The 15,402-nt window shown below is 34.3% G+C and overlaps 2 protein-coding genes and 1 non-coding gene across 3 annotated transcripts in view; 1 reads left to right on the top strand and 2 right to left on the bottom strand.

Moving 5' to 3' along the window:
* The window catches only part of LOC110106273 (L-arabinokinase), a 59,768-nt gene extending 59,346 nt beyond the window's left edge, over positions 1 to 422 (bottom strand). The window contains exon 1 of the mRNA XM_020836107.2: positions 54 to 422. Within this exon, the coding sequence (XP_020691766.1) occupies positions 54 to 155 (102 nt within the window). The 5' untranslated portion in view covers positions 156 to 422. The remainder of the gene's footprint in view (positions 1 to 53) is intronic.
* A 6,130-nt stretch (positions 423 to 6,552) lies between these two features.
* LOC114580422 lies at positions 6,553 to 6,710 on the top strand. The gene has a single exon (XR_003701815.1). It is a non-coding gene; the product is annotated as a U1 spliceosomal RNA (small nuclear RNA).
* Positions 6,711 to 10,923: 4,213 nt separating this feature from the next.
* LOC110106302 lies at positions 10,924 to 14,011 on the bottom strand. Its single transcript, XM_020836160.2, has 3 exons — positions 13,717 to 14,011; positions 12,503 to 12,740; positions 10,924 to 11,560 (listed from the first exon to the last, which is right to left on the bottom strand). Exons 1-3 carry the CDS (start codon positions 13,822 to 13,824, stop codon positions 11,232 to 11,234), a joined length of 675 nt encoding a protein of 224 aa, XP_020691819.1. The 5' UTR covers positions 13,825 to 14,011; the 3' UTR covers positions 10,924 to 11,231.
* Positions 14,012 to 15,402: the final 1,391 nt, after the last annotated feature.

The raw sequence follows: 15,402 nt of genomic DNA, 5'->3' as shown, positions 1-15,402 counted from the left end.
AAATATCGGGAAACTAAAGAAATCCAGGACTTTAGAAGAAGACGTAATCTTACATCTACCACACGTGTGGCGTGACCAAATCCATGGCCGGTGATGTAATATGCGAAGACAAGCCCCCGGCGATCTCCATCGGCACTGATTCGGTGCGCCACCATTTTCAGGAATCACGAATGAGGAAAATTGCCGGATTCGAAACCAGCGTGTGTATCACTCTTTGAGATCTTTCTTTTATAGAAGAGAGGAAGTTGTTAACACTCCTCAAAAGCTGGGATTTTTGATAAGGAGAAGACGGGAGAAAATCAGTTTCATTCACTCCGCGCGCTTCTGTTTCAGATCAGTTCATGTACTCAAAAGTGTAGCTTCCTGCGTTGTCTTCTAATTCTTTTACGGGAAAAAAGTCAAAAAACTTCTCTTCCAATTGCCGGGCTTCTATAGATTTCCTTTTCCAGTTTCCTTTCTCAATTTTGCCAAGAAAATGGAAATTATTTAGAAAAAATATTAAATTTCAGTAAACTTTTAATTAGCTGATGTAGTCAAAGGAAATCATAATGGGGAATTTACAAATCTATTATAGAATTTTTAGATATTTAAATATTTATATTTATTTAAAGATGTATATATTTTCTTATTATTTATGGTGTTTGAATTATACATCAAAGTAATTTATTTTAAAACAGGCACAAATTAAATATATATGTATCATCTTTGTAAATTCAAATGAAGAGCAATCGACAACTGTGTGCCTATGCTATACATCAATACTTCACAAAATGAATAAGAAAAGCTTGTGGAATATGAAAAGTCATGTGATGCCAACATAAGATCCCATCAATTTTTAATGGTTTTATCATAGTCTAAAATTGTGAGAGAGCTCAATTTATCGTCCTCCTATAATAACTTATTTTTAAGCTGAGCTAGCCTTCAATTGTAAATAGATTTTGGAACTCGTGTTTTTTTTTATTTTCTTTTACTATTTTTTTAAGGTAAAGGGTGAGGACAAATTGTGAGGTGGCAAACTTGTTGGTTGATTCGTTTCTTTATTTAGAGGTGTTGCGTCCTGGAGTATTTGCGACGGTAGAGAAATATAAAGTTTAATGTCTTAGTGTTGTACGAAGATCCAGCACACAAGCAAATAAGAGAGATGATATATCGTTCATAAGAGACACCAGAATTTTTTATGTGGAAACCCCTAAAAAGCGGGAAAAACCACATGGCATGGCATAATTTGAATGAATCCACTAGCATTTGCAGTCAATTACAAATGAGGCACTTCCTTAGGAGGAGACCTTGGCTTGATGTCACAAATGTACATCATATAGAACGTATTACATGGTGGAAGTTACAATAATCAATATAGACATGTTTGTTTGGTCGGCAGGACCATAGTCGATAGGGTAAATGTCAGAAAGACCGTAGTAGGTGATGGAGGTCGGAATGACTGCAGTTGGCACGAGACATGGGTCCAAATGATCTTAGTAGTAGGGTGGTACTCCGGTAGAACTCTAGGCGTCAAGGGGTGGCCCGGTAGAAGTCCGAGCCTTAGGTGGTGGTCCAGCAGAAAGTCGGGGCCTCAAGTGGTGGTCCGACATAAGTTTGAACCTCGGGTGGTGGTCCGACAGAAGTTCGGGCCTTTAGGTGGTGGTACGGCAGAACTCCAAGCGTCATGTGGTGGTCCGGCAGAACTTCATGCCTCGGGTGGTGGTCTGGCAGAAGTTCAGGCTTCAGGTGGTGGTCCGGCAGAACTTCAGATGTCAGGTGGTGGTCCGGCAGAACTTCGGGCCTCAGGTGGTGGTCCGGCAAAAGTGCAGGCCTCAAGTGATGGTCCGACAGAAGTCTGGGCCTCAAGTGGTGGTTTGGCAGAACTCCGGGCATCATGTGGTGGTCCGACAGAACTCCGGGCATCATGTGGTGGTTCGATAGAAGTTCGAACGTCAAGTGGTGGTCCGACAAAAGTCTGGGCCTTAGGTGGTGGTCTGGCAGAAGTCCTGGTCTCAGGTGGTGGCCCGGTGAAACTCAGGTCCTGAAGTGGTGGTCCGGCGGAACTCATGGCCTCAAGTGGTGGTTCGGTGGAGCACAATGCCTTAAATGGTGATCTGATAGAACTCCAGGCGGTGGTCGAGTAGGAGCGATGAGGCAAGAGCAATCTCTGATCTCTTTCTTGCTCTATTGCTTGGAGACCCCCTTTCAAGAGGGAGGAGTGGTCTATTTATAAATTTCCTAGCATGGCATGGCCCGTAAATAGGTGGTCAAGGGCATATGAGGAGTGGCTTGGATGGACAGCCGATGTTGAATCATTTGATCGTGGACCATTTGATGGACATTTAAATGTCTTAGTGATGTCAGAATTTAGTAATCTTAGGCTCGTTGGATTTGTCTCGTCAAGCCGCTCGATTCGACTATAACCACATCATGTTTGGAAACTGTTTAGTAATCTAAATTGTGGTTCAAAACCTCCAACTGCACTTCGAACCCTTGTTTTGGACCCATTTGGGCTCAAATTTAGTCGAATTTGGTGTCGTTGGGTTTGTATTTCTAAGACATTCAGTTTGACTATAAGTTTGCTGAAATCGGAGTTCAAATGGTCCTAATTTTAATTTTAGAAGTTTCAAACTTGATTTTGCCTCGAGATTCATGCCCAGTCAAGATAAAATTTTGAGGATGTATCAAGATGAGAGAGAAAGTGAGAGATAGAGAGAGAGAGAGATGACATGTTTCATCTTTTACTCTTTAGTTATATTTACATTCTTTATGTATTTATTTATTGTATGTTTAGGTCAATTAAGGCAAAATCACACATACATCATATATATACGTACAAGACTCGAACTCAAGACATATTAATTAATTGGCAGTCAAAGCTCCCAACTAACAACCAAAGTGACATCAGAGTCTAAAGGCTTTCATTTTAGTAGAGCTAAAACTAATATATGGAGTATAATTTTAGTAATAATAAATAAAGTTGGGGGATTGTGACTTTGGGCGATCAAGTCATTAATAAGAGTACACATTTTAGATAATATTAGATCTATTGTTTAGAATGATGATGAAATAGATGCAGATATTATTAGTAGAATTCAGGTTGGATGGTTGAAGTAGAGGAATGCATCGTCCGTGTTGTGTGATTGAAAAGCCCCCCTTAAACTTAAGAGAAAATTCTATAAGATGGTGGTGAGACCTGGAATGCTTTATGATGTAGAATATTGACTATTAAAAGAGAAGAATAATATTCAGTTGCGGAGATGAGGATGCTTAGATGGATGAGTGGCTTTACTCTTATATATAGAATACAAAATGAGCATATACATGAAAAGATTGGAGTAGCTCCAGTGGAAGATAAGATTAGAGAGAGTCGTCTTAGATGGTTTGGCCACATAAAATGGTGGCCTTCCAAGGACCTGGTTAGAAAATTTGATGAATTATATTTGACTTAAGTTAAGAAAGGTAGAGTTGACCTAAAAAGACTTGATTAAAAAATATTAGAAATGATATTCTTTATTATATTTAAATTAGAATTTGACTCTTAACTAGACATAACGGAGAAAAAGATTTCATGTGACCGGCCCCGCATAGTTGATAAAGGCTTCATGTTGTTGTTGTTGTTGCATCCTTTTTAAAGTGCCTAAATTCCTCAAATATGCATCTTTGAAGTGCACATCTCAAAACTCATTGTAAAGATAACTTGTTAGTTTAGGTTTTTATTAAATATTAAGCATTTTATTAAAGTGAAAGAGGCAGCCTAATATCCAACAAAAATATAAGATAAAAAATTATTAATTTTTATAGTAAATTAGAAGGTGATTCGAATATAATTAAGAACGTCGTTGGACTAGCTACGTGCAACAACCCAAACTCTTAACTATAGAGATATTGTCCACTTTGTCTTAAGGGCCTCGTGGTTTTGTCATGTTAGTGTAACTTCCAAGTAGGTCACTCATTCCAGAAATGCTCTAGGATGAGCACGCGTAAATGCAGAGTTTCTTAATAAAATTTCAACCATTACCCCAAAAGGCACCTCGATGTTTAAGAGTTTAGTTTTCTTTTACTTAAGGGGTTCACAATCTCCCCCACCTAAATAATTGTCATCCTCATCAGCATCTTTATCCTATAATCATCCACCATGCATATAGGCTTCTAGAGGTGGCTCCTACAAGTTCAAGTGTTGGCTCCCGTCATGTAGCACTTTGTGCTATATTGGGCTCAAGAAGTGGCTCCAATGGCATAACACTTTGTCTTGTATGACACTTTGTTCCGATCTTCCGACTGGTGTATTCCTCTGATACCATTTGTAACAACCCCAAACTCTTAACTAGCTAGATATTGTTTGCTTTGGCCTAAGGGCCTCACGATTTTATCATATTGGTGTAACTTCCGAGTAGGTCACTCATCCCAAAATTGCTTTGGGATGAGCATGCTTAACTGTGAAGTTTCTTAACGAAATTCTAACCATTATACTAAAAGGCACATTGATGTTTAAGACTTTAGCTTTCTTTTACATAAGGGATTTCACACTACATAATATACATATTTAGTATTATTTAGTCTGCTCCACCAACTAACTCGAATCAAGCTCAAGCTAATCAGTTCATTAGTTTTTACATTTTTTCAGGAAAATGAAAGGATCATATGATATGAGGCTCCGGACACTATGCATAATTTTCTTCCTATAATTTTAGTTTATTTAATAGTCATGATGTATTTATAGCGATGTAACTAGTCTTTTGAATCATAACTACTGTATACATGATATTTTAAGCTTGTAATAATTGTACATATTGATGAATAAAAATGCAATCATATTTCTTTCCATTGTTCATAAGAAATTGATAAGTTATATTTAAATGACTAAAATAGATATATACAATTCTTTCATTATAAATCTCAGGACGTCACAACTAAGACGTAAAATACATTCTCTACCGCCTCAAAATTTCTAGCACTTCTTAATTATGTAATTATTAATGTCTTATACATATAAAATTATGTATGTAATTAGCATCTAATAATTTATCCTTCGCATCATATCATAATATCAATGCTTAAATCCATTAAATCCATCAAAATGGCCTGAAATGAAATGGAATAACCCACGGGCATATCCAAAAGGGAGGTCAACGATCTATGCATTAGAACCTAACAATTAATATAACAAAAAGGTAGAAGAGTTCTCTCAAATTCTCTCAACCCAAATAGACCCATAGTAATATGATATAAGTTAAGTGAAAACGGCTTATTTATCCTATATTGTCCCTAGCTTCAACATTTTTGAAAAGTTGCTTGTTTTTAAAACATTATTTTTTTATCTACTTTAAAAAAATAAATAAATAAAAGCACATAACATGCATGTCAAAATCAATTAAAATGTGCACTTAAGATTTAGGCTGCGTTTGGGACGGCTTTTTTATTGCTTTCTAAAACGGAGTTTTAGTACAAAAATAAAAAATTTTGTACTAAAACTCCGTTTTAGAAAGCAATAAAAAAACCGTCCCAAAAGAACCCTTAGGCTTCGTTTGGGACGGCTTTTTTATTGCTTTCTAAAATGGAGTTTTAGTACAAAAGTAAAAAAATTTGTATTAAAACTCCGTTTTAGAAAGCAATAAAAAGCTGTCCCAAACGAAGCCTTAGTTTTGGATAACTTTCTTCCTGCTTTCTAATATAGCTTTTTAATACAATTTTTTAAAAATTTGTGTTCTAGAAAGCTACTTCAAATAATAGTAAAAAAGCTGTTCCAAATGAAACCTAAGCTTTTTAATTGGTAATGATTCCTATGAAAAATGATTATAGGAATTTTTTTAATCTTTTTTTTAGTTTTCTATTATGACTAATAAAAACTAAAGATTGAAAATATAAGATTTCATTTGGAATAGCTTGTTTACTCTTGCTAAATCAGTTTGTTAGTAAGAAAAAATTTCTTGAAAATAACAAAAAAAAAATAGTAGCCAGAAGCTATCCCAAACGAACCCTAAACTAAACATTTTAAGTGTTTGATTTAATTAATCAATTATATGAAAGCTAAGAGCATTTTTTTCACAGTTATATTTTTAAGGCAGCAATTAAACCTCTATTTTGCTATATTTTGGTAACAATTTTCAGAGGTGGAATAGAGATTTTATAATCAAAATATATTAGAGTGTGATATCTATAAAATATATATTTTTCATGTCAATTAACACATTGCAATCATTAATAAAATTAATTATAAAATTATTGTGAAAAAAAAAAAAACAATCATGATTCAACTTTTAAGGCATTTTACACACTACTTAATTATGTCTTACTGTGCCACACCACAACACTACACATCATGACACTGTCAAGCAAAACCTGAAATCAAAATCAAACACTATTTTGACAAATCAAACCAAACGAGATAGAGATTTTCGACTTTGTTTATTTTCTTAAGAAAAATATATAAGTTTTTTTATTGATAAATATAAAAAATGTGAACTTTAGTCCAAAAATGAAATGATACAAGAAAAAAAATATATTTATAACGCTTATGCTTATAGTGACAAATATTCATCAATTCTAAGAATAAATATGCATAGAGTGATCAGCAATATCTGGACGGGGTTAACGGGTGATCAGCAATGTCTGTGGCCTAGATCCGCAATCTTCATTGCACTTTGAAGAGTGCTGATTTATCATCTGCCCAAATAATAGAATGGACGTCATAATTTGTGAAATATGCATAGAGTGAATTCATGTTTGAAAATAATTGTTTTCTTTGAATTCATAAAAAGTGAGTATTTCAATCTCATAAAAGAGAAGCTGATCAACATACACTCTCTTTCAAATAGAATATGTTCCATTGAAAAATGAGCGGCCGAGCTTATAATGGCCATTTCTTCAATATATAAATAATTAAATATCCTCCAATTTGTTCTAAAGTCGGTGTAGATCAGATTCCCAAATTTAGAACTACATTCCATAAAGATTTTTTATAATATTTTTTAGGTCATTTAGATTAATTATATAAAATTCAAACTCAAAACTTTTTAAATCGATAGATAAAACTCCCGATGAACGGATAAAAAGCTGTCCCAAACGAAGCCTTAGTTTTGGATAACTTTCTTCCTGCTTTCTAAAATAGCTTTTTAATACAAAATTTTTTAAAAATTTGTGTTCTAGAAAGCTACTTCAAATAATAGTAAAAAAGCTGTTCCAAATGAAACCTAAGCTTTTTAATTGGTAATGATTCCTATGAAAAATGATTATAGGAATTTTTTTAATCTTTTTTTTAGTTTTCTATTATGACTAATAAAAACTAAAGATTGAAAATATAAGATTTCATTTGGAATAGCTTCTTTACTCTTCCTAAATCAATTTGTTAGTACGAGAAAAATTCTTAAAAATAGCAAAAAAAATAGTAGCCATAAGCTATCCCAAACGAACCCTAAACTAAACATTTTAAGTGTTTGATTTAATTGCTACAAAAAAAAATTTCAATTGTATGAAAGCTAAGAGTTAATAGGGCATTTTTTCACATTTTTATTTTTAAGGCAGCAATTAAACCTCTATTTGACTGTATTTTGGTAACAATTTTCAGAGGTGGAATAGAGATTTTATAATCAAAATATATGAGAGTGTGATACCTATTAAAAAAGTATTTTTCAGTGCAATTATTAATAAAATTAATTCTAAAATTCTTGTGAAAAAAAAAAAACCAATCATTCAACTTTTAAGGCATTTTACACACTACTTAATTATGTTTTACTGTGCCACACCACAACACTAAACATCATGACAATGTCAAGCAAAACTTGAAATCAAAATCAAACACTATTTTGACAAATCAAATCAAACGAAATTGAGATTTTCGGAATTTTTTATTATTTTCTTAAGAAAAAATATAAGTTTTTTTATTGATGAATATAAAAAATGTGAACTTTAGTCCAAAAATGAAATGATACAAGAAAAAAATATATTTATAACGCTTATGCTTATAGTGACATATATTCATCAAATATAAGAATAAATATGCATAGAGTGAATCATGTTTAGAAAATGGTTGTTTTCAGTGAATTCATAAAAAAGTGAGGGGCTGTTTGGTTGCCTGCAAAGCAAATACAATGTAAAGTAAATGCAGTGTAAAGTAAATACAGTGCATTTCAAATACGTTGAGGCTGTTTGGTTGTCTGTAAAGTAAACACAGGAGAAATGTTTCTCTTGTTTGGTTAGATATATCCAAAGTAAAGTAATAACAATGCATTTGTAATATTTCTTTGTCATTATTACTAGTGTATTTATAAAAGTAATCACCGATTGTTTAAACTTTGTTTGGGCTAGCTTTCTTCTTGCTTTCTAAAACAGTTTTTTAGTACAAAAATTAACTAAAAAACCGTTGTAAAAAACAATATGAAAGATGTTCCAAACGAAGCCTTCCAAAACTCTCAAAACCGATGGAAATGTGCAACTTCCGATCGGACAGGCAAAGGTAACGTGGTCGAAGGAGTGAAGCCGAACAAAAAACGAAGGAGCCCTAGAAGCCTCTCGTGCAATCTTACACCTCGTGCAAAACAATGAAGCCGAAAAGCAACAACGATGCGAACTCGAGCTCCCTTCCTTACCTCCGATGAAAATGGCGCAACTTCCGATCGGACAGGCAAATGGAACGTCCTCGTCACGCGAAGTCTGAGAAGAACGAAGGAACCGAAGAACCCTCTCCTGCAATCTTGCACCACCTGCGAAGCAATGAAGCCGAACAGCAATGACGCCAAGCAAATCTTCGAGCGAATTTATAACCCGCTCAAATCGAGCGGGTTTCTAATTACCGCAAAATAGCCTTTTTATTACACGCCTAATGCATCGGATGGGTTTCTTATATTCCCCTCAAAATTAATCAAACACCTTAATTTAGTAAATACATGTATTTGTTTTACTTTACCCTCCTAATTGAGGCAACCAAACACCCCATAGTATTTCAATCTCATAAAAGACAAGCGCTGATCGTTCAAATGGAATATGTTCCATTGAAAAATGAGCGGCCGAGCTTACAATGGCCATTTCTTCAATATATAAATAATTAAATATCCTCCAATTTGTTCTAAGATCAGATTCCCAAATTTAGAACTACATTCCATACAGATTTTTGATAATATTTTTTAGGTCATTTATATTAATTATATAAAATTCAAACTGATAAAACTCCCGATGAACGGATAAAATGAGCTGCATTAATGTTTTATGCTTATAGTGTATTAATAAATAAATCAGCCTATCAATTGGACCCAATTTTGACTTAAAAAAAATTCAAATTCAGATTAACTCATCAAAATTTAAAATTATGAACTGTTTACTAAATAAGTTGAGTCAAGTTGACCCTCAAAACCCTCTTTTGACTAAAAAAATAGCCTATTTTATATTTTTTATTCCTTAAATTCTTTTGAATGTAATTATAATTATTGCTTCTTAGAATATTCACGGCGGCAGAGAAATATAAATTTTAACGCCTTAATTTTGTCTGAAGATCCGCACGCAATCAGATAAGAGAGAGAGTGTAGCATTATTAAAAGACACTAGAGTTTTTTACATGAAAAATTCTTGAAAATGGGTAAAAACCATAGAGCATGGCCCAATTTGAATGAATACACAAGTTTTTTCAAACAATTACAAATGAGATCCTTTCTTGGGGGTAAAGCAATAATTTGATGTAGCAAATATACATTATATAAAATACATTACATAGTGAAAAGTGGAAGAATTAGTATTGACATGTTTGTTTAGTCGGTAAGACCATAGTAGAAAAACAACAAAGGTCGAAAAGATCGTTGTTTGGCTATGGAGGTCGGAAGGAACATAGTCTGCTGGCGACAGAGGTCGGAAATCTGGTGTCAGACAGAAGTTCAACGATGAACAGAAGTCCGACATCAAACAAAAGTCTGGCGACCGGACAGAAGCCCGGGGACGGGCGGAAGTCCAGCGTCGGGTAGAAATCCGACGATTGGCAGAAGTCCAACGTCGAGTATAACTCAGATAAAAGTTCAGCGATGGTTGGAAGTTCGATGTCAGGTAAAATTAGGCGATAAGAGGAAGTTCAGCATTAGGTATAAGTCCGACGAAAGCCCGACGATGGGTGGAAGTCTGACATCGAATAGAAGTCCAGCGAAAGTCTAGCAATGGGCGGAAGTTCGACGTCGGGTAGGTTCGTCGAAAATCTAATGATGGGCGAAAGTTCAATATCAGGTAGAATTCCGACGAAAGTCCGGCAACTGGCAAAAGTCCGACGACTGGCAGAAGTCCGATGACAGGTGAAAATTCGACGTCAGAAGATGGCTGGGAGGTGATCAAGGAGAAATCTGGTGGCAATAAAACTCTTCTATCTCTTTATTCTATTCATTCTCTTCTTGTTTTGGCCTTCTTCCTCCTTGCTTAACCCCCCTCATAAAAAATTGAGAGATCTATTTTATAATTTTCAAAGAATAACATGATCAATAAATAGGAGGAAGATCAAGAATAAATTGAGAATGATTCGAATGGACAACAAAAGTTGAATCCCTCGATCATGATTTTTTTATTGAGCATTTGAATGTTTTACTAATATGGGCTCATTGAATCGTCTCATCGGGCCGCTCAATTCAACTATAAGTATATTACATTTAAAAACTGTTTGATAATCCAAATTATTAATCAAACCTTCCAAAAGCACTTTAGGTCATTGATTTGGACTCATTTGGGCTCAAATTGAGCCGAATTAGGTGTCGTCAGGATTGTCTTTTCAAAACATTCAATTCACCTATAAATTTTCTAAAATTGGAGTTCATATAGCCTCGGATTTAATTTTTGAAATTTCCAACTTAATTTCCCTTGCGATTCTTGCCCGATCAAGATATTATTATTATTATTATATATCAATAATCTTCTCAATTTTGATCAATTATTCTAAAATCTATCGCTAGTAAGTTATAATTTTTTTTTAAACCAAAATAAATCAACAGGTCAAACTAGACTCACATTTTGTATTGCTAGCATGTTCCAAGGAAATACAAAAAGTTTATGATGTAACCAGGCTCTTTAATCTGGTCTAAAATGATGACTAACACCTCAGCATACTGAACTAATAAGGATTTTCTTTATTCCATCATCCCATGGCTAGAACAAGTCTTACGAGTAAGTGAGTGCAAAAGGGAGCATGGAAAGATATGCATCCTCATCAATTCAAGTAAAGACTACACATCTGCCTCCTAACAAAGAAAGGCCATGGCTAGCTGCATCAGACTTCCAAGTTCTCTATTTTACCATGATCCTAATATTGGAGTAGATGTAAAGTGCGTGTGCTCTGGAATCATGCAGTGTTGCTGCCATTGACGAAAGCTTCCAGATCCAAAACCAGCTTCAACGAGATGCCCATGACCGCCATCAATTTCCATTGATTCACCATCTGCTCCTTCCTCCATTACCTCTTCTACTGTCCCATTTTCAGAGGATGAAACTTCCAGTCGTGACGCAGAATGATTAGAAGGAACCCAGGGAATAAGAGCTAGACGGTTAATAGAAGATGATTGCTGTTCTTCAACAAAGTCTTCCTCCACCAAGTTCTGATATCCAGGCCAGAAGGAAGGATCTGCAATAAATTTTAATAATCACATCTATCAGGAAAAGGATGCCATACTGGCTAACATTACAAATAAGAAAAGCTAGCTTTTTGTAAAGTAAAGCATTTGTTAGACAAATAGAACTTCAGGAAAAAAGCAATCTTTGGAAGCTTTTTATATGGTTGATAGTACTAATAATTTGTTTGAGCCACTCTGATACTATATTGTGTGATTGAAGAAGAGATTCCATTGGAGCCATCGCCTAACCACTAAGCTATGAAGACCCCAATAGCTCATAGTTTTATGTATATTTGTATTTAAATTTCCTTCTGCTAATTACACTATTATTGTTTCCATATATTTCCTCAAAAGTTGCATATCTACATTATTATTGTCAAGAATGCAACTTTAGTTGTATAATAGGAGAAATTATTAGGTGCGGAGTCCAGAAGTAGAGATGCGCCCAAACTCCTATAAAATGTTGACATGTGGAGTGAACACGTGGATATTTAATCGGATTTATTTTTTACTTTATATATTTAATGTGTCCGCAAAACTTTAAGCCTAGCGCAGCAAAAGCGCATCCAAAGCACACAAAATGCAGTCAAAAAGTGCAACAAAAGATCAGTCAACCCGCAACTAAAGTGTAACTAAAGCACATGTAAAACGTAGATAAAGTGCACAAAAAAGTGCAACCAAAGTGTATCCCACGTGTCAAATTTTAAGTGGATATCCAGCCGTATCTCTATGTCCGGACTCCACACCTAATAATTTCTTGTAAAATAGAAACATAGAAACATTATAAGTTATAAATTTCAACAACTTATCATTATTTAAAACTTGCAAAAGAATATTCACGATCTTTATTACATGAGAGTGCAGTGAAGATAGATAGCCTACTCACAAACAAAGAATGGCAATAGCATAAATCACAACAAGTTGATATGAAGAAGGCTTGGGAGATACTTTACCCTTCAGACCACTTATCAGTTCTGGATCCATCGTCAATGAAGGAACAAAATTGGAATGGAGAGGCTTATATAAAACAAGTGCTCTCTCTTCGTTCACTGTGGGAGGGAAAACTTCCTCCTTCATAACTGACGCCATATCTGGCACTGCATCACCCATATCCCCTTTTAAAAGTTGGGGTTCAAGCACTGAGCGTCCAATTGGATCACGCTCTTCCATAATTGGAGGCAGTTCAGCGTCCTGAATAACAAAAACAAACAGTTTAAAAACCAACTTTAAGGACCTTCTGATGCAACAAGCTGCACCAGAAGCAGCAAAACAGGTTTGTTCCAGGTACAGAGGAGTTTAGAAAGTCGCTACAAAAAGAAGGGAAACAGCTAGTAAACTCAGATCCTTTTAAGTGCTGTTTCTACAATTAAAGGGACGTGTTTAGAACACAGAATACATGAGCTTTCTGATATTCAACAGAAGAGAAATGGGCTCTCGTTAATAAAGTGGGAAACAGAAAGCGAAGGCAAGTTTTAGAACAGTGTTACATAAGATGAGGCCTGAGCTATTAAATCAACATAAAATCAGACTAATATAATTGCAGACGAAAACTCATAGATTAAAAAAGTTAATCGAACCAGCATAGAATTGTTATATGGCAATTGCAGAATGAAATTCCCAAATTCACTACATCGCACAATCAAACCAAAGTAAATCAATCAAGTAGCTCAAGTAGCTCGTACTGCTAAAAACCAGAGATTATTATCTGAAAAAGAACAGCCAACAAAGTAGATCTCATCTGTGTATAAAAAAAAAAAAGCAAACAAATAAAACAATATAAAAATTTTCTTACATAAAAAACAGTTTATTATAAGGAAACCAATGAAATTAACAAAAGTAGATCAAAAAATTTTTTTCCAACAAGTTATTTCGTAAGTCTTCTACGTAGCACCACAGCATACTTTACATAAAAATCTCCCAAATACACTCAGTCCAGAAGCGAAAATACTCAATTTAGGTTTATGAAAAGCCCGATCTCAGCTCTGTGTTTTTTTTTTTAACATTTGAGCCAATTAAGGCAAATTCACACACAAATCACATTACGACATCTTCATTGATAGATCAAAGTGAGCTGCGTAGCTCTGTGTTTCAAAAAGCAAACAAAGAAAATACAACAGAATTATTCTTAAAGAGAAATATCATCAGCAAACGTAGAAGATTGGCTTACCAGCCTCCTAATCTTCAAAGCCGGAGCAGAGAATGACAAATCAGAGAAATCGTCAAAAACCTCGTCAACCCCCTTCCTCTTCATCTTTCCCGTCACAAAGCTCGCCATCTCTAACAAAACTACCCTTAACCGTCGACAATCGAACTCCAACTCGGAGTCTAACTCAGCCCAAAAGCCAAGCTCACCTCTCTTCCTTGCTCCTCAACTATACTCTCGCCTCCGCTTCTCAATTAGGTTAATTACAAGTTCAGAGTAGGAGGACGAAAATATAGAAATCCGAAGAGACCGATTTGCTCCTCAGATCTCTCTCGACGTCTCTAGAACTCCACGTTCTCTGTTTGTTTCCGTATTAAAAAAAGGAAACGCCATTGTGATATACATAAATACCCCTATAGGCTTGAAGCTCGTGTCCTCTGTAGTACGACGGAATTTTGTCCTCTAAGGTAATTTCGACTGCAATCAGAAGATGGTGTGGACACGTGGAAGAGTGGATCTTGTGGTCTTGTGGAAATCCTCGCGGGAAGATAGTTCTGGAAAGCTCCAGGAGAATAATATAATTATAATTTAATTAAAATTTAGTTTTATATTAACAAACAAATTAAAGAGAGAATAGTTTTCAACGTGATTAAATATGGTTTAGTTCAAAAATTCTTTAAAATTAATTTAGCTGTTCAAAATAAAAAATAACCAGCGGTATCAAGAGTTTGTTCGTGATAACTTCATTATAGGTTTTTGTTGTGTTTTTTAAAATCATAAGGGCAATTTTATTTTATTTTTTTAATTATTTTCTTACTGATTTTTTTTAAATTGTGTTATGAAGTTATTATTTACATCAATTTTAAAAAAAAATTACATTCCATCTAACAAAACCCACATTTACAAAAAAAAAAAAAAAAAAAAAAAAAAAAAAAAACAACTATCTCAAATAGAGGTGTCAAGATGAGTTAATGGGTCAACGGGTCAGTTTCAAATAAACGTTACCAGAATCTAATCAACTCAAACATGACGTGTTTAATAAACATATCAAAATATTGAACCTAAATCTGCCCCATTAGCAGCCTTAACATAATATGATAGTCTGTTTTAATTAAAAATATATATTTTTATTAACTTATTAATCATTGATTTCAAGTTAATTGGTAAAAAAATGTTATATCAATAAAAAAAAAAGTTAAGAAAAAAAATTAAACGGATCATTTTCAAGCTGGTAGGTCAACCCAAACTCTTAGCTGTTTAATAAACAAATTGAATGCATGATCCAAATAAAGCTCATTTATTAAACGGATCAATCTAAATTCATATTTTTTAGGTCAGGTTCAGGTCGAGTTTGTCATTTATTGACATCCCTAATCCTAAACGGATCCTATTTATTAGATCAACTTTGTGAAAATCATTATTACAAATATTATTACAGAATAGATTGATTTTAATTATTTTTTGATATTTTGTGATTATTTAATTGCATTTTTTTTTTATTTCTAATTGATGATTGTTATTTTTTGTCCTTGAATGATTGTTTCTCTTACATTGCAAATCCTTGGTGTTTTATAATATGATTTTCAGATGCATTTACCATTGTTTTGAAAATCGGACCAACACCGTGAACCGATCTAACAACGAACCAGTCAAAACCAGTTTGAACCGCCGGTTCAACCGGCCCCATATCTTAAGAACCGGCCAATTCAA

This window comes from Dendrobium catenatum, unplaced genomic scaffold (genome assembly GCF_001605985.2).
Source record: "Dendrobium catenatum unplaced genomic scaffold, ASM160598v2 fragScaff_scaffold_1021, whole genome shotgun sequence".
Lineage (NCBI taxonomy): Eukaryota > Viridiplantae > Streptophyta > Magnoliopsida > Asparagales > Orchidaceae > Dendrobium > Dendrobium catenatum.
Note: the sequence above shows the minus strand (reverse complement) of the source record. Positions and strands in the feature narration are given on the sequence as shown.